This window comes from Ricinus communis, chromosome 3, assembly GCF_019578655.1.
Source record: "Ricinus communis isolate WT05 ecotype wild-type chromosome 3, ASM1957865v1, whole genome shotgun sequence".
In the NCBI taxonomy this organism is placed as follows: domain Eukaryota; kingdom Viridiplantae; phylum Streptophyta; class Magnoliopsida; order Malpighiales; family Euphorbiaceae; genus Ricinus; species Ricinus communis.
The window spans coordinates 25,089,003-25,111,536 of NC_063258.1; the positions used below are offsets into that span (position 1 = coordinate 25,089,003).

The window sequence follows — 22,534 nt, forward strand, 5'->3', positions numbered from 1 at the left end:
CATAGAAACCATAACTCACTTTCATGCTTTGGATGTTCGGGAGATAGTGATAAATCGACACCAAGGGTAGTCCGGAGAAGAAGTTGGGTTGTATTGGGAGTGAGAAGGTTTGTTGAAAAGTTGCCAAATAATGGAACACCATGTTCCGTCGATGACTTGTTTGGTTGTGAGGTTGTTGGGAAGATCCGGTGAAGGAGGTTGCAGTTGGATCTAGAAGATGAAGAAGCCATAAAGATTATGGGAAGATTTATTGTAGAGGTGAGAATGACTATGTCGATTCGAGGTTTGGAAAGTCCGGATAAGAAACCGGGATTAGGTTTCTTATCCCTTTTATATGCTCAACCTTAAAGTCATACCTCGAACCATGATTTTAATCGCAATAGTTGGGGCTCGTGCAAGGTCTTCCGGTTGGATTCAAGAATCTTTGGGAAGGAAGAGTTGTCCATCCGAACCGGGGAAGTCGTCCAATCGGAAGAATTTAAACTTTTTATCCCGTGTGCCAAAATTTCCTTGTAGGTCGTGTGATAATATTTTTCAAGAGGAAACCGACCGATGCATATCCACATAATTGTTCCTTGTCGTGGAGCTTTTCTAGGAGGATGGCCCCCATGCATAGTCAGATGCATCCGTTTGGAGAATAAGTTCTCGTTGACGGATTGTAAGAGGTGGCGGATTGTGAGCCAACTCTTTTAATTTTGATACCGTTGTTTGTTCCCATGAAGGAGGGTTCTTCTTGAGCATCTTTGAGAGGTGGCACGTGTAACTAGACAGTGAGGAATGGCCTCTCGAACATAGTTCGGGATTCCAAGGCTGAATTTGTTTTACCGATAAATTCCCTTCCGGAAAATTATCAAGTTCCTTTGTCAAGTGGGGACCATATGTGTACTGGCCATTCTTGAAATACATTCCGAGAAATTCAATTTCTCGTTGGCCAATAGTGCTCTTTTTTTAGTAAATACGTTAATCTTAAAACAAAAAATATTAAATTTAGTTATAAACTATACGTGTTAAATGATTCAGATCCGCATTACTATATGTACCTGACTACAAGATATAGTTTACCCTACTTGACATGAACTCAAATATATATATATATATATATATATATATATATATATATATTCATTTGTGGCTGTCATCCACAACAAATGAATATATTAGTAACGTTATTGAAACACATTTTAATTTTATGTAACAATTTTTTCCCTGAGCCCTACGAGATTTGAATCGAACGTTCACATTAACTTTCAACTAAACATGTTAGATTAACAATTGGCGGAAAGATGAATGTGATAGTATGATGAGGGGAAAAAAAAAGAAAAAGGTAAGAGACAGTTTAGAGTTGAGCAGCGTTGAAAAGAATAGTTGGTGTATATTAATTTTCTAGATTTCTCTACCGAAAGAACTGCAGAAAACTTTTTCTTGTCTATACCTGGAAATACATGCGACAACCACATTCCCACGGTGTAGTTTTCACCAAGTGAGACTCGTGCTATGCCAGTGTTGCCTTCAACAAAAGGCATGATTTCGGTTCTATGGCTGCTTTACTGACTGCTTCATTGGCTTGCCTCGACTTCATGGTCGGCAAGAGCCTAGGTTGGCTTAATTTTACAATGTAAGCAACAAAGACTTGAGAGATGGGAAGACAAATTGGGAATCTGTAAATGGAAAATGCCAAGTCCAGTATTAGTTCAGACTCGGTTATCCTTTTGAACTTTCTATTTAGCAAATAGTCATCTTGAGGTTCCTAAACTCTCCCTAATAAGCAAGCTGTCCTTTCGGAATGTTTTGTTATATCAAATTTACAAGAATTTTTCATCAGATTCAGTAGCTTAAAACTTCTCTAAGGTACAAAAGAAATATATCTATAAATAAGCTTTTATCACCTCATCATCTAATCCAGTTTGTATCGAAAGAGGTCCCTGTATGCAGCGGCCCACCTATTCATCTGAATCATAAGCAGATGGATATTCAGCATCTGTGACCATAATAATCTGCTTATCTACAGTTTTGTCATTCTCAGCCTTTGTTTCCTCATAATCCTTGGGAAGGGCATTACAGTCGATGGTGTGCCATACTGGTCTCTCTTCTTGAAACAATCTGCAGAGAGAAAATAGATTCAATGCATAACCCAAACAAAAAATGTATAAAATGCCAACGCAGCAATTTAGATGAAAAATTTGTTCATTTTCCTCTGTTTATATGCTATTTTCCTCTTTTATTTGCTTTAATATCATTTCTTTCTCATGAATCTGTTGCAGGGAAAAATGAGTAAAAGATTTTCTACCTAATTCATACAAGCATAGAGAGTATCAAAATTCATCCACAAGGTTAGTTTAACAGTTCCCCAGAATGCAGAATTTAAAAAAAAAAAAAAAAAACACTGCCAGAAGCTATCTATACATCCAGAATCTATCTACACATAAAGTTCTCTGTTAAATAAGAATAGTCCTTTTTCATTTTTTCTTACCTTTTCCCTTTTATGTTTCATTTTTCTTGTCTAAAGACATGATATAATTGGTTAGTTCTGCTTTTCAAGTAAGCAATTCATGTGCACCAATCAAATTGATGGCCGGCAGCTTGAGAAGAATTTACTTTTGCGAGAAATTACAATTTGAAGACTGAAGGATGACCCCTAGAATCCTTTTTTATTAAGAAGCAAGGGCAATAAGCAGTGCCTTAATAAACCTTACACATTCACTCAGTCCTTAAACAGCATTTGATAGTATATCTTTTAGAAGTCCTAACTATTTATCACATATAATCAGTGAATTTTACCTCTGTAGGAGAGAGAGAGAGAAAAACTTACAGGTGCTTGCAAAGCATTGGGACTTGTACTGTAAGAGCATACTTGCAAGTGGATAGCTCTGTGATAGAACTAATCATAGCTCTAGGTTCTGAGCATACAAATCTCACCTGCACATTGATATAGAGATTAGATTCACTTGGATACATACGTTTTCCTAAACCATACAGAACTACAAGTCTATAAAAAGCTATTCCTTTAGACCATACCTCTGTTTCGCGGGGCTGATTTGTGAGGTCGCACATGGTTCCGTTTGTATATTGATGAGCATGATACCTAGAGAAATAGAAACAATTACAATATTTTGTAATGTGAAATACAAATATTAGTTTGCACCTTCTATTCACTTTACTTCCTCCAATATTTCTCCAATTTCTCAAAAACATATTTCTCTGAAATCATTACATTCATCCCCATATTCTTAACTATGTAATCGTACCTTTGCGATGCATCTTTTGAGCGAGGATCTTTCACTGTAGAAACATCAGACAGATTCTGGTTGAAGGCAGCTGTGGCTTCTTCATCATAAACACCCAAAACAAATTCCTGAACCAACTGTAATGACAGAATATATATCTCATTGACATAAATGCTTATAGGAGGCTGGTAATAAAGCATGCTTTTCCAACACTATAATGATAGTAATAATGGTGCTACTACTACAAGGACATTGTGAATGGTGGCATTTAAACCTTTTAGCAAATTAGTTCATTGCCAGTGAAATCAAACTACCCAAAGTGCATTTAATTGTTCCATAAAAAAGCAACAAGAAGAAATTTAAAAAAATATTGAACATGAGAGCAACTCTATGTCCCTAACAAGCTTAAGTCATTACCTTATCATCTTCCAAATGAACTTGTCGCAACTTCTTCTGATAGCAGAATTCATAAGACCACCAACCTTCTTGCTGCATGAAAGAAAGCCACAAGGCAAGTTCGTTAAGAAAATCACAAGAAAACAACTAAGAAAGTTACTAGCAAGCATTAAGAGATAATACATACAAGTATTAATTAACATATAAGAATTAGCTGATATAGTTATTGCAACAGATACTAACTCTGATGAAACACCGTTCCTTCAACACTTCAAGTAGCTCATCTGGTGTTTTCAGTTTGACCGGTTTCTCAGTTTCCACAATCATGCCACTAATATTCAGCTGATTAACAAGATTTCCACTCTTGGCTTTCTCCACCTTGGGCAAGTAACATAAAAAATTCTGTCCATTTTTGTTATGCATAACCACCGACTCCTGGCCATCATCCTGCAAAAGATGTTGCATCCAGTTTATATTAAAAGCAATTCATTTGCCATTGAGCACCAAGTAGTTACAACATTAACAGGACAGAAACGCAATCAAGGGTTCTAGCCATCATTAAAAGGCAAAAGTAAGCACTAAGTAGCTATAGAGATCCAACTTTCACCAAAGGAAGCCAGCATAAAGAAAGGAAACTAATAAATTAGTCTGAGCAGATCAAAACCAAGTCAGGAAAGAGAAAATGAAATAACCTAAAGCAATTTATGATAAAGTTAAGTATCTGGTGATGTGATAGGGCTCTCAAATAGTATCAACGTCTTTCACAAAATCTTGTGAAAACATACCTCATCTTACAATTTACCATCTCCATGCCAGAGGGTCTTTTGCAAGCTGTAGGTTTAGTAACTGTCTTAAAACTCTATATGCATAACGAATTACTGCAATCTTAGAATCCATGATACAAGAGTTTGAGAGATGGGAAGACATTTGATGAACGACAAGAAGAAAACTATCAGTCTCAGACTGAGAAAAGTGACAATAATGATGGTGGTGGGAAGTCAGTCTTCTCTGTGCACGAGGGGTGCAAAACAAATAAACCAAAATAAGCCTCAGCTTACTTACAGGATGAAAAGGAGAGTCTTCTGGATGCAATTCAATCTTATACTTAGGTTCACGAGAGCTGCGACTGAATGTACCACCTGCCAATACAAAAGTTGAACAAATACAATTATAAGACACAGAATAAGAGAAAGTGTCATGAATAAAAAGGTAATTAGACAGCAACTTCACATGAATGTTTAGATGGCTAATTACCCTGTAAAGGTCTGACTTGATCAAATATGGTACACATGAAAATACATGACCATTTTGCTTCATTGATCAAACCAATTGAAACAGGCTTTTGTAACCACTGGTTTCTAACTAGTGCCTGAATAAAGCTCATTGCCATCTACAATGGCTATTTTTGAAGGGCTTATATTCTGCATTCTGTTGTTTTACCAAACTTTTGCTGGATTAGCCAAACTGGATTACAAATCTAGATCAACTATATATCACCTAGGCACCATCTTGTAGTTTATACACCAATTCCCCTGCTTTTTATCAGCAGAACAATGAGCAGAAAGATGTCCCCACTACATGGGATTGGATTCACATGTCAATAATGCAAGAACATTAAAATCTAACATCCTATGCATTAGCTTTAGACTTTAAGTCAACCCTTCATCCAAAAATCTAAATTTCTAGCAGGAAACTGGCAACAGGTTTTCACCCAAAGGGATAGGAACTAGCCTCACAAAGGAAAGCATAGGGGATTGGGGTGTATAACCATAAAAATCGTCAACTTTGAAACTCAACCTCTCAGAAAATGACAACCTATCATTAACATTTTACAACACAATACCTTCTTCGAATCCACTCTACAATAACTTCGAAAACAGCATGAGCTTTCTTCAATATATTACACCCAATAAATAAATAAACCAAAGACGCATCACTAAGCACATCCGCCATTGACCCAGAAAACACACAAGATTGAGCTCAAGATAAGCCTTGCATACTCCTTAAATAATCAAATTCCATCAAATTTTCACCCGCAATACCCAAAAACAGATTTAAAAAAAAAAAAAAAGAAAACCACGCAAGCCCATTTGAAAATTATATCAGTATGACCCATTCAGCTCACATCAATTCAACAGAAATCAAACGAAGAACTTTAAACTTGATTATAAGCCACGAAAATAGAAGACTTACCCACATGACCAGGGAAGATCTGATCAGCTAAAACATGGCGGCAAAAAGTGTATACAACTATAATTAACCATAAAAATCTCATCTTTCTTTCTCAGTTTTGTATCTTTTGTGTTTCGGTGCAATAATCTACTAATGAAACTTGGAAAAACACAAATTTTGCAGATTCTGGTTTTGTTGGAGCAACGCCTCTTGTGAGCCTGTTAGTTGACGTGTCACCCTCCACGCTGATTGACCAATATCTTTTGGCCACATCAATGGTAAAGTATGACTTATTAGGCGTGCTAAGTCAACCGGAGTAGGATCAGTTCAAAAGAAAAGAAAATTGGAGTAGGCTGGAATCTGGTTACACTGGTAGCAAGTGATGGGTTTGGTTGGTAGATCTAATACTGGGCTGAGAATAGGACTTGAGAATTCTGGACCCATTTATTTCATTCAACAGACAATTCAGAGCAATTGCAATTTCAGAATGTGAATCTATGGCCTAGTAGGTCAAGGTCCCACGTACCGGTTCGAATATCGAATCTCTCACGTTCTGGCACTGAGGCCCATTGGTGAATTTTAACTATTATCCTATAAATCAGAACTTTTTTGCCTAATCCAGGGATGACCACGGTTCAACCGAACCTGCTTGTAAAAACACAAAAATAGCCGTTCAATTTTGACTTTCTTATTTAATTTAAAAGTGAAATTAAATATTTGATTATAATTTTTTTTGTAGTTTTACTATATATATATATCACAACAAATAAAAAATCGATCAAATTATATATATAGATATTTGGAGTATTTTAGAACTTTAATGATCTATTCTTTATATATAATATGGTGAAAATAAATATTTCTACCTCATTTAAGTTTAATTATCTATTTTTAGATAATATTAGCGAAGAGAAGAAAATATAGAAAAAAATACTAAAAAACAGAGCTTAATTAGACATGTTCGTATAATATCAAGGTCCAAGATTAAAATGTGTGGACCTGCTATTTGCTATGTTCGCTTAATTCTACTATTTGTTGTGTTCGCTTAATTCTACTATTTATCTAAGGGATATTTTAGTTATTTTGTATTATTATTAAGATTTATATTAAAGGTTATTGTAGGATAATATTTGGTGGAGATAATAATACATATAGTCTTATCTATTAAATAGACTTATATTGTGTATACATATCTTTAGGAAACTTATTTAGAGGAGAACTCGTCTTTATATATATATATATATCTTTGCAAACCTAGTTCTAAAAGAAGGAGGAGTGTTTTATCCTATTTGCCCTCTACTACATCTCTTATCTGCATCTGTCCATTTCAACAATTCTTCCCTATACATTTAGTCTTAATTTTCATAGTTCTTTTAAAATCTAAGAAGCTTTTTGAGAAGTAGAGATTGATGACCAATCATTTTTTTATTTGAAAAATTTCTGAATCTCAACTGAGTTTTTATTTTTTATTTTTTTAATATTTTTTATATTTAATACCATGATTGTTGAGTTAAACATGTTAGATTTAGTCTTCATAAGTGTTTAGTTTAGCCTTTTTACTTTTGTATGAACCTTGTTATTTATTTATTTAATGAGTGATTTCTTTACCTTCATATTTTTATTAGTTTCAGTTATCATAGTTAGTTAACCATCATATTAATTTAACAAAAGGAATTGTTATGAAAATATTTAGGTTGAATGTATTAGAGACACCATCTTTACTTCAATCTATATTGGTAGAAGAAACTTTAGTTGCACCATTAGTTTGAGTGGCTAAAGAAAAAGGCACAACACTATATCGTTCATTAGATCTAGGCTTAAAATAAAATAAGAGAATTGCTAAGTAATTGACTAGACTAAATACTATTTTCATCATATAGTTTCATATATCATTATCATTATATATTTACTTTATAGTTTATTATATTTACTTTATGAATATTATTCTATCAAAAATATTGGTTTAGAGGGTTTAGATTTACCTTTATTGTTTTATGTGGATAATTAGTTTTTATAATAAGTGGCCTCATAGTTCCTTGAGATCGACTTTGTACCGAACTTACCCTTACTATAGGAACGGTTCGTACACCTGAGAGTACTAACTTAAACATATCAGTATATATACTTTTTTTACACTTTGATATTTGATAATTGACATATATTACATTCTTTAAAATTAATAAATATTTATCAATTATTTAACGATTTAATTAAATAATTTTAGATAAAGACTTTATTAACTTTTTACTTTTAAAAATTAAAAGACCTAAAATTGAATTGCTTCCTTCACAAGCATAATTGGTTAAACCATGCCCATCTCGATATAATATTGATATATATTTTATTATTTAAAATTAATAAATATATATATATTAATTTTTTATTTATTATGATGCATATATTATATCTAGACTTAAACTTTTTATTTAATTAAATATTAATTTATTTAATTATAAATTAATTTTTTAATAACAATTAAAGAGAAAATAATAAAGTCGAATTCAGTCAATCAAAAATGATAAACCCTAATTAATTTAGGCTCAATTATCACAAAAGAAAAATCTTATGATTTATAAATAAAAAATCTCTTTAATTTATGTTTTTTATTTTTACTTTTAAGCTCAATGTTGCTATTCTTTTTAAATAATATTTTTTATTTTTATTTTTTCGATGTGATATTTAATTTTTTTAATTTTAAATATTAATAAATAATTTTATAAAAATATTATATGTTATATTAAATGTATAAAGAATAAAATAAAAAACTGAATTATATAGCATTTTTCTTCTTTCTAATGATTAGCCACTTCTTTTTTAATGATAGAATTAAGACTAAATTATATACATAGAAAAGAATTATTTCTATTTATAATTTGATTTTGGGATTCAGACTCTTGTCTGTATGGGTACTTTAACTATTTTGTTTTTGTTTGAGAAACTTGTCCATATGGTTAACACCAAATTAGTTGCAAAACCGGATTTCCAAAGTAGGATAAAGCCACAAAGACATACATCCTTGGATGTTTTGCCAGAAGAAGCTTTACACAGATATGACAAAACCTTAAGTTAAACACACCGATGAAAACCAGAGTGTGGCGGTGGCGGTGGCGGTGGCTAAAGATTCCTGGAGGCGTTGACAACAAATGCAGGCGGTGGCTTTCTATAACTCCTGCCACGTTCTTGCAAGAGATGTACAAGACAATCTGATTCTCAAGCTATAACAAAATAAATAAGATGAATAAAGGCCCATTTTATGTACACTATCTGGTCATTGATGATTAGATTAAATATTTATTTACTATTTTATAAAAATTTAAATATACATATTACATCCACACGTTCTTAAAAATGAACAATTCAATAGTTATAGCAAATCGGATTTAGACGATTATAAATTAAAAAATTTATCAGTGAAATATTTAATTTTGTATGATTTATAATAATAAATTATATAAATATATATAATTAATTTAGAATATTTCAAATATAATTTTATACATATAGTAAATTATTATATTAATAATTTTAATATATTTACATATTTAAAATATTAATTAAATTAAAAAATTATCATTTTATCTTTATATATTTTTATATATATAATTTTTTTTAAAAAGAAAAAGATAAATAATATAGTCTCTTTTTATATTTATCAATAAGCATGAAAGCAAATGACAGATCATAATTTTTTTGTCAGTGTATTGTTATATTTCTCCATTATGGGGTCATGTGTATGAACTCCAAAAAGAACAATGATTACTACTAAAGCGAAAAAGAGATTCTAATTAAATTTATTTCGATGATAATTACTTATAACGAAATTCCGAACTTTAAGGACCGTTAAGCCTTAAATTATTTAGGTATCCCCCTCTATGCATTTGTTCAGAAATCAACGGCTGAGCTTCGAGCTGTGCCTGCACGGGACATACAGCAGGCAGCAGCTGCACCGTCGATGGACTCAAAATAATTAAAGAAAACGGGTCTCTAGTTTTGTTTATTATTTCTACAAAAACGACTGACTTGTTGATGCCGTTTTGCCGTTGCCTTGCAACAGTGGCAAGCGCTCCAACTGCTAGTTCCATCTCTTTGTGATTAGCAGTTGTTTGGGCTCCACCATAGTTCGTTACTTTGCTTTCCTCCCATCACATGCCCTCTACATCATCTTCTCTTCTCTTTTCTTTTCTATTTTTAGTGGCAGACAAATTATGTGGGCCCTGCACTAGCTTTGCTGTCTTTGTCTACCTCTTGTTCTTGCCACATAAAATAGTCCATCTCAGCCAAACGGGGAAAAGAGGAAAATTCTTGAAGGTAGTGTTAATGGATACCCACTACTCCTTAATTTTAGTTTTTAGCTTTATCCCCTGCCAAATTGGCTTATTTTAGCAATTATTATTATTATCATCACCATTAACCTATGTATGTGCCAATTTATGGGTAGTTAATTACATAATAATATGCATTGAGCTTGTAATTGTGATTGTATGTTCAATGATTGATTATTATGAATCTTTTGGATTAGTGTTAGGCTTAATGAGTACTTAGTATGATTAAGAATACATATCATGTATTAACTCATAACATGACAAATACGGCAAGCTATGATTAAGTTTAAAAAAGAAAAACAACCATCTCTCTAACATATTAATTGGATAGAAAAGGGGCTTAATGACATCTTTATAATTGATGATACTATAATTGGTTCTCTTTCTTTTCTAATCAATATATTTTTAAATATATGTTGAGTAATTATATACATCAAAAGATTATTTAGTTCAGTATTATGATATAAATATTAAATTATATTATGTTAATAGAACTCAACTCAGTTTTTAATATAAAGAAAGTAAAAGTAACAAAAAAAATTATAATATAATTTATTAAAAAGCAGTCTAGTTGGTATATTTATTGGCGACTCAATGCCTAATAAATAAATAATTATTTTAATTCTTCAAAAAAATTAGTGATTAATCTATTAGTATATAGTTATTTTTTTCTTCTTTTTTTGTTTTATTCATTAATAGGAAAGGAGCAGTAGGTGATAGTAAATTTTTTTTAGTGTGACTATACAGACTCTTTTTTGCTGTAAAAGATTTATAGAGCTATAACTAGTTTGAAATGATATTAAAATCCCTCACCACAACACTAACTTCAATACCAATAAAAAGGACCGACTAAAGCTTCACCTAATAGTCTTATATGAGGCATAAATGTCTCAAAAACCGGCTCTTACAATTCGAATTCAGATTTTTATAATTTTCTGAAAGTATCTCAACCACTAAACTATCATTTTAAATGGTAGTATTTTCTTATTTAGTTGAAGATAAAAGATTAACAATGTCTTGACAGTTGCTAAAGATTATAGGATGGCATTTTTATAAATACAGTAGCTAAAATAGCTAATAATGGTTGTGCCAGCTATACTTAGTTATGGTCTAGCAAATACAATAGAGTTTTTCTTTACTTTATATACTTGTCATACATGTAACATGAGCAGTCTTTTGGTTTTCAATTAATAAAATTCTTAGACTTTTTCTTCTTCATTTTGTATCATAGTATCAAAGCTAGAAAAATATTTTTATTCTTCTTTTTTCTTTCATTTTCTCAATGTTTCTTACTTACCAAACAACTCTTCATTTTGATTCCTTTACAATTTATGTTGCAGTCTTACTCATTTTTTGTTATAGAGTTTTGTTGATTCAATCATGACTAAAACTGTAAATCCTTTGGAGAACTCTTCTTCGCCTTATTTTCTTCACCATTCAGAAAATCACAGTTTCATTTGTTACTCTAGAGTTGACTTCAATGAATTTTATCGCTTAGAAATAATCTTTTTTTACTTGCTATTTTTATAGGCAACAAATAAGATTTTCTTAATGGTTCTATTCCTAAATCTCTACCAAAGATCCTTTATACTTACCTTAGACACAATGTAATAACTTTCTTGTAGCTTGGCTTTTGAGATCTATTTCTTCTCCTATTGCATCAACTGTATTTTATTTTGAAGAAGCCAAACAAATTTAGGAGAAGTTGAATACGCGGTTCTCACAGCCGGATGACTCTCGGAATTGTCATTTACAGAATCTTTTGTAACTCTTACATAAGGTAACAATACAGTGGATGGATATTTTATTGAACTAAATGGCATTTGGGAGGAACTTTGTAATTTTCGTCCTTTTCCTCATTATTCTTGTGATAGTTGTAATCAAGATTATTTTCAAACCTTTGTTGACACATAACAAAAGGATTATGTCTTCAAGTTTTTGAATGGATTGAACGACTCTTTTTAAGGAGTGAGATCACATATATTAATGATGAAGCCTTTCCCTTCGTTAGATCAATTTTACATCATGGTCCTTAGAGAAGAAAATCAAAGGAGTATGTGGGTACAGTCAATAAATTTTACAGAAATGTCTCCTATGGCCGTTAAATATAATAGATTTAATATGATTTGCACACATTGTGGTAGATCTGGACATACTAAGGATCATTATTACAGGATCATTGAATCCCTGCTGATTTTAAGTTCAACAAGGATAGAAGAATTTTTTCACCTACTGTTAATCAAGTGACAAGATCTACATCGGAAGGTGATTTTTCAAGAACAGATGAATCACTATCTCAGTTGAATTATCCAGGATCAGGTTAAGAAATTGATGACACTTCTCAATGATCATGCTACACCTGTGAATCAAACAATTTATGCATCACCTTTACCATAACAAACACCTTCTCCATCTACTGTTACACCTATGGTTAATGTAGTAGGTATAGCTTGTGCTTCAATATGTTCTGTTGCTCATTATCCCAAACATCATGATTTTTCACGCCAAACATGTCACCTTGGATCCTTGCATCTTCTTTGGATTGTTTTGACTCAGGTTATCCTGTGACTTATATGCATATGCATGTTTCTTTACCTAATGGTATGCAAGCTAATATAATTCATATCGGGACATTTGTCATTAACTCTCGTCTAGTGCTTCATCAAGTCTTACACTTTCCAGTTTTCAATTTCAATTTGATTTCTGCAAGTAAACTTGCAAAATCACTTAATGTTTCTCTTATTTTCTCTGCTACTTTTTATTGTATTCAAGACCAGTATTCTTTGAAGATGATTGGACTTGTTGAAATGCAACAAGGACTCTACTTCCTCAAGGCTTCACAGTATCTAGTTGGAAGCCATTTGTCTAAACAATCTTTTGTCAATAAAGTGTCTCTTGATGTTTGGCATCATAGAATGGGCCACATTACAGTTCATAAATTTTCTCAGCTTTAACATCTTATTCCTTGTGATTCAAAATCACTGATACCTTGTGATGCTTGTCCAAAGGCAAAACTTAAAGGGCAATCTTTTCCTGTATCAAAATCTTGTAGCACTCATTTGTTTCAACTTATTCATATGAATGTGTGGGGTCCTTATGCATAAGCTGACCTCCATAAGAACCATTATTTTCTTAGCATTATTGACGACTTTTAGAAATGTACTTAGGTGTTCCTTATGAAATATAAGTCTGAGGTTTCTCAGTTGATTGAATACTTCTATAATCTAGTTCTGAATCAATTTCAAGTTAGCATTCAAACCATTAGAACTAATCAAGGGACAAAATTCTTTTCACATGACTTCTTTCATTCTAAGGGAATAATCCATCAACAAACTTGTGCATATTCACCTCAACAAAATGGCACAGTCGAACATAAACATCAACATGTCTTAAATGTAGCTCGTGCCTTGCTTTTTCATGCTCATTTACCTTTACATTTTTAGAGTGATGTAGTGTTGACTGCAACATACTTGATTAATCGAACTCCTACAACTCAACTTCAAGGTAGAACTCCTTTTGCAATTCTTTTTAAAAGATTGCCTTCTTATGATCATCTCATATCATTTGTTACTTGTGCTATTCCTCAAACTTAGTTTCTCATTGTACTAAATTTGATGTAAGAGCTCGAAGATGTATTTTTGTTGGTTATCCTATGCACATTAAAGGTTACAGGTTGTCTGACTTGGAATCCAAAACTTATCTTGTATCTAGGGATGTTCAGTTCCATGAATCTGCATTCCCTTATTCTTTCCCTTCTTTTAATTCTTTGTCTTCTTCTTTTTCTACTTTTTTCCCTTTATCTTTTCTCTCAGACACTATGTTAAACAAGAATGAGTCTGGTTTTCCCTCTACTCGTCCTTTCTTGTCAGATTCCATAATACCTTCCTCTCCTTCACCTATTTCTCATTTTCCTATTTCTTTGCTAGTCCATGTTTCTTCCCCACCGGTACCTTCGCCATCTACAAACACACATGTACCGCTTAAACGAAGCACTAGAGTTCCACATGTTCCTGCATACTTGGATAATTACTTGCATATTGTTAGACATGCTAGAAACTCACATGCTTCAACTATTACTTACCTTATACAAAATTATATTTCTTATGCTTCACTTTCACCTTCTTCTAAATCATCTGCCTTATTTGTTACCCCTCATTTTGAACCTAAAACTTACCAAGAAGCTGTTAAGCGTGATCATTGGAGCTGCCATGAGATTAGAACTTGATGCCTTGGTTCAGAATTCTACTTGGACAATGGTTCATTTGCCTCTCGATAAGTCAACTATTGGGTGTAAGTGGTTATACAAAGTCAAATATCATTCTGATGGTTCAGTTGAACGTTATAAAGCCATGTTAGTGGCTAAGGGGTACACACAGAGGGAAGGATTGGACTATCAAGAAACTTTTAGTCCTGTTGTTAAGCACACAGTTGTGTAGATGTTCTTTGCTTTAGCAGTTGTCAAAGGTTGGTTTGTAGCTTAGCTGGACATCAATAATGCATTCCTCAATGGTGATCTGATTGAGAAAGTGTACATGGATTTGCCACTTGGCTATCAACTTTAGGAGGGGCGTGTGTGTGAATATGATAGTTCTAAGTCCACCATTGGTACTAGTCCCAATTCTGGCAGGCTTGTGTGTAAACTTAAGAAATCTTTATATAGGCTTAAGCAAGCCTCTAGACAATGGAATGTTTAAATTTTTGAAAGCACTCTTGCAACATGGTTTTATTCAATCCAAATCAGACTGCTACTTGTTTACTAAGACTGCAGATTCAGGTTTTATAGTTTTGCTTATTTATGTTGACGGCATAGCAATGGCAAGTGATAGTCAATCTCTTATTGAAGAAACTAAGGCAGCCGTGGAGAATCATTTCAAACTTAAGGACATGGGAACTTTAAGGTACTTAATGGGTTTAGAGGTTGCAAAATCACACAATGATGTTTCTATTTCATAGAAAATATACTTTGGAACTACTTCAAGAGTATAGCCAGTTAGCGACTAAGCCTAGCAGTATACCTATAGAGGTTAATCATTATAAGGTGCACGATACTCAATACTTGTTGAGTGATCCTTTTGTCTACATAAAGCTAGTTGGACAGCTAATGTATTTAACCTTGATCAGACCGGATATTACCTATGTTGTGCATGTACTTAGATAGTTCATGGATAAGCCCTCTGAGTTGCATCTCACAGTAGCATTCAAGGTTTTGAAATATTTGAAACGAGCTCATGGATAAGGAATTTTCTTCTCTAGTGATTCAAAATCACAGCTTAATGCTTATACTGATAGTGACTGGGCATCTTGCAAAGAGACCAAAAAATATTTAACAAGATTTTGTATCTTCATTGGAGACTCATTGGTTAGTTGGAGATCGGAGAAACAAAGCACTGTTTCTAGGAGTTATGCAGAAGCAAAATATAGGGCCATGGCATCAACAACAAGTGAAATCATGTGGTTGCTTTATCTGTTGAAGGACTTCGGCATAGATCATACATAAGCTATAAAGTTATATTGTGACAACAAGATTGCCTTAGACATAGCGAAGAATTCTATTTTTCACGTATGAACGAAGCATATTGAGTTGGATTATCATTATACGAGAAAGCATATTGCGCAAGGCCATATTCAAACTGAATATATGAAGAAAACATAACAAAGAGCTGACATTTTCACTAAATCCTTGCATCCTATATAGTTTAATTACTTGCTCAGCAAGTTAAATGTTTATAATATATATGTTCAACTTGTGGGGAGTCTTGACAGTTGACTAAAGATTACAGAATGGCATTTTTGTAAATACAGTAACTAAAATAGCTAATAATGGTTGTGCCAGCTATAATTAATTATGGCCTAGCCAATACACTAGAGTTTTTCTTTACTTTATATATTTGTTATGCATATATTGTGAGCATGCTTTTAGTTTTCAGTTAATAAAATTCTTAGAGTTTTTTTTCTTCATTTTATATCACAATGTTTGAATAAAATGTTACATAGAGAATGAACTCAAGAATAACAGTTAGTAATCTAATGATGAACCACAATTTAAGAAACCAAAAAGTTCAAAATCCTACCTTACTTCCCCTAATAGATTCCTAACGTAAAAAAGATAAATGTTAAATTGTCAATCCTCTCAATTTGACAAGAATAGAATTAACTAACCTATTTAATAAGCACACTAAACGAACACAAGCCCTCCAACAATATTATTCTGGCAATTATTAAACATACAATAGTTAATAGAGACATAAATAAAGAGACAAATAGATGCGGGTTGCACTTTAGTCAAATGAAATCTTTGCCTTAAACCTGTCATCACACGTCCCCAAGATACTTGGAATTCACGGAAACAATCAAGCCCCACTACTTTTCTTTGGCTATTTTAATTGTTTTTTTATTAATATCAATAAATTAACCATTAAAAGTTAGAAATGCTCATCAAAAGTTTCAATTTTTATATTTTAAAAATAAAGAAGAAACAAAAGTAATTTATATGCGAGATATACATACATTGGATTATCAGCTTTTTTTGTGGCGTTTACGTCAAGCTGCGAAAATCTTAGGCATTACATAAAGCACAGACGTTTGTCTTTTTTTCTTTTTCAAGCTTTCTTTCTCGCTGCAAACTTTCCTGGAAAATTTTTCTCTCTCTCTCTGAAGAATCCATTTTCTTTGTTCATTTCCCAGATACGTTTCTTACCAAAAAATTGTTCAGTAATATTTGCAAGCTGAAGTAGGTGCCTTTTGTTGTTCTCTGAATTGGGACTTTGTTATTTCTTTGGATGAGCAATAACAAATCCTGATTTGGAGAAGGTTATAACAAGTATTGCTTTTCATTTCTGTTATTTGAATCTCTGGTTTTTCTGTTCTTTTTTTCTTCTTTTAAATTTATTGTGAGCTTAAGAGAGAAGAACCCAATTGAGATTTGAGGCGGAAAGAATTTTTAACTTAGTTTTGTAGAAATTTGCAGTAAATTGAAGTTTATATGTGAATTTGGTATATGGGTTTTGTTCTATAAGAGATTGGTTGTGATGTGCTTATGTATGTGATCTGTTAAATGTGTAAAATCTTGGAGTGGTTTGTTTGTGCTCTAGAGAAAAATACTGTGTAACTAATGCTTTGAAGTTATTTTCCATTTAATTGTCTCCATTTTGAAGTGTTTCTGCAATAGTGGTTGTTGGGTTACAATTGATTGAGATTTTGAGGTGTTAGTTGGAGTAGAAATTTGTAGTTGGTTTGATATTTGGTTGTAGTTATTGTGCTTAGGGTGGTTGTGTTAATGATGGGGAAGCAAAGTGGTAAGAAACAGACAGGAGGGCAGTCAGGTGACAGTAATGTGAAGCAAAATAAAGTTGGGAACAATAGCCCTAAAGCTACTGATGAGGACACGCTAGTTTTTATTTCCATGGCTCAAGAGTTGAAAGAGGAAGGGAACAAGTTGTTTCAAAAGAGGGATTACGAAGGAGCTATGATGAAATATGAGAAAGCTATCAAATTGCTTCCTAAGAATCATATAGATGTATCCTATCTTAGGACTAACATGGCTGCATGCTATATTCAAATGGGTCAAACCGAGTATCCTAGGGCCATTCATGAGTGTAATTTAGCACTGGAGGTCACACCAAAGTATGGTAAAGCTCTGTTAAAGAGGGCAAGGTGTTACGAGGGTTTGAATAGGTTGGATTTGGCTTTGAGAGATGTTAGTATGGTTTTAAAAATGGAGCCGAATAATGTCATTGCAATAGAGGTTTTAGAAAGGGTGAAAAATGCACTTGAGCAGAAAGGGCTAAGGGTGAATGACACGGTAATTGAACTGCCTCCAGAATATGTTGAACCTCCTAGCACTTCAAAACCCATAAAAGAGAAGATGCGTAAGAAGAAAAGTAAAAAAGTTGAGAAGAAGACTGGGGATGAAATTGTGGATAAGAAGGTTGACGACCAAATTGAGGAGAAGCAGACTAAGGATAAGGTGGTTGTGGAGGAGAAAATTAGTAGTGGGATGGAGGAACCTAAGAGGAGCGTAAAATTGGTATTTGGTGAAGACATAAGATGGGCTCAGTTATCTCACAATTGCAGCTTCCTGCAGCTGAAGGAAGTCATTGCTGATCGATTTCCAAGCTCAGGAGCAGTTCTTATCAAATACAGGGATCAAGAAGGTGATCTGGTTACAATAACCTCCGATGAAGAACTAAGATTGGCTGAAGCATCAGCTGAATCCCAGGCCTCTATCAGGCTGTATTTAGTCAAAGTCAATCCTTATCAGGATCCGTTGTTTGAGAAACCTAAGGAGGAAGGGAAAGAGGAGGAGGGAGAGGTGAAAAAACTGGTTATGAGACAAAATGTTGCCACAGAGAACGGAAACATGGAAGAACACAAGAAACCAGATGATGGATCTTGTCATATTGATGAATGGATAGTGGAGTTTGCTAAGCTTTTCAAGGATCATGTGGGGTTCGAATCTGATGCCTATCTGGGTCTCCATGAACTTGGTATTAAGGTGTATTCTGAGGCTATGGAAGAGGCAGTTACAAGTGAAGAAGCACAAAACCTTTTCAACACAGCAGCAGGGAAGTTCCAAGAGATGGCAGCTTTGGCATTGTTCAACTGGGGAAATGTTCACATGTCTAGAGCAAAGAAGAGGGTTTACTTCAAGGAAGACTCTTCTAAAGAAACGGTGCTTGAGCAGATTAAAACAGCATATGATTGGGCGCAGAAGGAATATACGGAAGCAGGACAGAAATATGAAGCAGCACTCAGAATCAAACCAGATTTCTATGAAGGTTTTCTAGCTCTAGGGCAGCAACAGTTCGAGCAGGCAAAACTATCTTGGTATTATGCAATTGGCAGCAATATTGATCTAGATTCATGGTCTTCTATAGAGGTTGTACAACTTTATAATAGTGCAGAGGAAAACATGGACAAAGGCATGCTGATGTGGGAAGAATTGGAAGCACAGCGCCAAACTGAGCTTTGTAATTCGCTTAAGGTTACATCTCTATCAGAGAAGACAGAGTTGGACGGGTTATTCAAAGATCCTTCAGCAGAAGAAGCCACTGAGCAGACTAAGAACATGAGGTCTCAGATCAATCTCCTGTGGGGCACCATACTCTATGAGCGCTCAATGATGGAATTCAAATTACGCCTACCAGTCTGGCAAGAAAGTCTGGAAGTTGCAGTCGAGAAGTTTGAGCTTGCTGGAGCTTCCCCAACTGATATAGCTATTATGATAAAGAACCACGTCTCAAATGACAATGCAGTGAAAGGTAACTGAAAACCACTAAGAAATTTTACATCAGAAACATATCATCTATAAAATGCTGCAACTATTATCTGTAAGATGCTGAGAAATATATATGGTGAATTTATCTGATTGCAGGTCTAGGATTTAAAATTGATGAAATAATACAGGCATGGAATGAGATGTATGAAGCCAAAAAGTGGCAAAGTGGGGTTCCCTCCTTCCGTCTAGAACCCTTGCTTCGGCGACGAGTTTCCAAACTTTATAATGCTCTGGAGCTTACATGAATCATTCTTTGAACTTATCATGTCTTGAAACCTCATCTGGAATTGTTCAAGTCTTGCATCCTAAGGTACATGAACAAATATTACTCAAAATACTCACTCTCACACACCTCTTCTGTTTGTGTATCTTTGACATAACTTGCATTTGATGCCTGAAGGAGCATGATTTCTCCCCATTTGATAGGATGTAGAAGTTCAAATTACATCACAAAGCTTGTTTTTCTCTTTGAATAAAATTCCATTCCGTGTGTTATGGTGTGTTAAGGCCTTCCTTTAAGCGTGTGTGTTTTTTTCCCTCTTTTCCTTCTGAGACTACAGCCACCAATGTGTAAGTTGCTGAATTCATGCTCTTATTTATTCTGGAAGTGCTAGTTCTGTGAAGCAGTCGTGTAAAAATTTCTAGTTGAAATAACTAAGAGAGCCACATTCATGATTTATGGTGGGAAGAGAGAGAAAAGAACGTCTTACAGAGTGGTGAAAATGTTAGACGCCAGTAAGATGTACCATAACTAAATTTGGAATATTAAGTTGTACACATGTTAACTGAAGTTCAAAGATAATGCACCTTGTGTATATCATTTGGCATTTGTATATTACAAGAATGAGAAGAACTTCAAATTAACAACTGTAAGCTACGGCAATAATACAGCATACCCACCAAGGTATTAGCAATGACATCTGGTAATTAAACCTATGAGTAATAACTTTTGCACTCATGCAAGATCACATGTATGCTCTATTTATTGCTGGGCATAGAGCAGATAGTGTTGTGTTGAACCTTTTTCATGCAAGTCTTGATATCCTAGATGCACAAGATATTAGTAGGCCTCCACATAAGTTCGCATGTGGAGTTGTAAAATCTCTACTCTCTCATTTTGAAAAAGCTGAATTGTTTGCACTTCTTTTAATGTGTATTGAGCTACTCCAGAAGGATTTATCATCAGTACTGCATGCTTGTGAGTTTATGTTATTTTTGAATCTGTCATCTAGGTTAGAAGAGAGATTTTTCTTCTTTCAGAAAAACTTGGCATGCTTTTATTGTCAGTGCTGCCTTAATTTTTTTTCATTTTTATGTTAACGCAATCATTGCAATTGTCTCATCAAATCTCAGATGCAAGATCATTTTTTGGGCCTGTGACCTTACTTGTATGTTTTTCTGCAGGTTTCTTCCAATGTACCCTTGATATTCAGTTTCAGCAGTGCACACTTTGAAACACAGCAGTTGTCTGGGAATTGCATTTTGCGCAATGTTGTTTAAAAGAAAATTTAGGCCCTTCAATTCTTTCTGCACATGATGGGGACAAGAGAAATAGCAGGGATTTCACCTTTTTTTTGTTATTTCTGCCTTCACTTGCATGCCTCCCCATGTTTAGTTTAACAGTCAAATAGGTCACAGGATGTTTGTATTCTTCATTCATTTTGTCAACTAGCTTCAAATAATTCATATTAGTCTGTAATTTTAAGTTGGACTGCAACCTTTGTACTGCTGCTACTCATTTTGAATTAGTGTTTCAGGGATTAAGAACATTATTAAACTTCATGTACCATATAAAATGGACTTCAGTTGCTACTTTGTGCGCAATCTTTCTGGATGAGATTCCTGATTGTGAATTTGATAGTTTAGCATATACTAATTCTGGTTGTTGTGGCTTAAACTTCTGCTTGGCAGGAGATGGTATTACTGACATGAATCTTAGTCGGATGAGTACATCTGATCTTTACTATATCACAGAATGAGAAGAAACACCATTTTCTGCACATTGGATCGTCTCGCCACAAAACAAAGTTTCTATTACATTGAAGATTTGAAGGAGCATACTCTTACCTGACTCCAATTTCCCAGCATAGTCCTTGCATTCATAATTTACCAACGCGGCAATGATTTCATATTGTAAGCCATAAACTTGATGATAGTTATAGCTTATTCACAGGCCGTTACCATTACCAATTTAACATTTGAAATAAACTAACACCTCAGTTGTGCCCAACCAGATGGTTTGAACATGACAGAATCAGTATCTTTTGTATATAATGAATGCTTCTATACATGAAAGTAGCTATCAAAGATAATCACACTTAGCAAAGTCTTCAAAACGAGAGACCTTGAATTCGAATTCTCTCGAGCACTAAATCAGTTTTCGAGTGTAAAAATAACTACCCTTAACACGTTCTGATCCTAATAAATTTAGCAAAAATAACAATATGGCAATAACTAAATTACATAAATAAAGAACTGGTAATTGTGGTGGAGCAGAGGATGAAGCTGGAATAGAATCGGTTGGGATAAACACAACTGATTTTTCCATTTTATGACAACGAGGGCTGAATTTGCAAAGACAGACTTCAAAAATTGATTTAGAAGACACGTCAGGAATCAGAAAAACAAGAGACAATTGGAAAAAATAAAATAGTCAAACTTACAAATAGAGATACACAAGAAGGTGAAAATATAAACAACTGAAAATCAAAAGACATTAAAACTAAAAACAGAGACGGACAAAAGATACAAAACTAAAGTCTGATTATTATTATTATTTCTTTGAAATCAAAATGAAACTTCATAAATCAGAATTACCAGCAACTGATACATCAAATTGAAATGATATAAACTGAAGTCTAATTTAAACTCTGATATAATGACATAAAACTCAAAAAGAACATATCGTTCTGTTGAAATTGTATGTCTTTTGCGTAGAATGAGAGCTTTCTATTTATACATGAAGATTTTAGCTAATAGAGAAAAGTAAATAAACAAAACCTAAATTAAAGCTGATCAGATCATAATTTATGCTAATCAAACCACAGTAGCTATATGCCAACATTTCTCAATTCCCACACAAAATTCCAAAAGAAAAAGCTTCTCCCATGTCTAAGCTTAACCAAACAAAGGAGAAAAAGAAC

At 33.5% G+C, this 22,534-nt stretch overlaps 3 protein-coding genes across 4 annotated transcripts; 2 read left to right on the top strand and 1 right to left on the bottom strand.

Moving 5' to 3' along the window:
- Positions 1 to 1,218: 1,218 nt before the first annotated feature.
- LOC8268265 (protein OS-9 homolog) lies at positions 1,219 to 6,142 on the bottom strand. Of its 2 annotated transcripts, XR_001536178.3 has the most exons (9): positions 5,814 to 6,142; positions 4,683 to 4,759; positions 3,864 to 4,067; positions 3,642 to 3,713; positions 3,246 to 3,361; positions 3,016 to 3,082; positions 2,810 to 2,916; positions 1,887 to 2,100; positions 1,219 to 1,658 (listed from the first exon to the last, which is right to left on the bottom strand). XR_001536178.3 is itself a non-coding variant. In XM_015727288.3 (8 exons), exons 1-8 carry the CDS (start codon positions 5,893 to 5,895, stop codon positions 1,941 to 1,943), a joined length of 885 nt encoding a protein of 294 aa, XP_015582774.1. In that variant the 5' UTR covers positions 5,896 to 6,142; the 3' UTR covers positions 1,660 to 1,940. The 2 variants fall into 2 exon arrangements, 1 of the variants encoding a protein (XP_015582774.1); XM_015727288.3 differs by lacking the exon at positions 1,219 to 1,658 and having other exon boundaries at positions 1,660 to 2,100.
- Positions 6,143 to 14,926: 8,784 nt separating this feature from the next.
- On the top strand, positions 14,927 to 15,611 carry LOC125369591 (uncharacterized mitochondrial protein AtMg00810-like). The gene is made up of 3 exons (XM_048372373.1): positions 14,927 to 15,012; positions 15,068 to 15,260; positions 15,384 to 15,611. The coding sequence occupies exons 1-3, from the start codon at positions 14,927 to 14,929 to the stop codon at positions 15,609 to 15,611; spliced, it is 507 nt and encodes a 168-aa protein (XP_048228330.1).
- Positions 15,612 to 16,639: 1,028 nt separating this feature from the next.
- On the top strand, positions 16,640 to 21,203 carry LOC8268266 (protein PHOX1). Its single transcript, XM_002532266.4, has 3 exons — positions 16,640 to 19,374; positions 19,488 to 19,701; positions 20,796 to 21,203. The coding sequence occupies exons 1-2, from the start codon at positions 17,391 to 17,393 to the stop codon at positions 19,634 to 19,636; spliced, it is 2,133 nt and encodes a 710-aa protein (XP_002532312.2). The 5' UTR covers positions 16,640 to 17,390; the 3' UTR covers positions 19,637 to 19,701; positions 20,796 to 21,203.
- Positions 21,204 to 22,534: the final 1,331 nt, after the last annotated feature.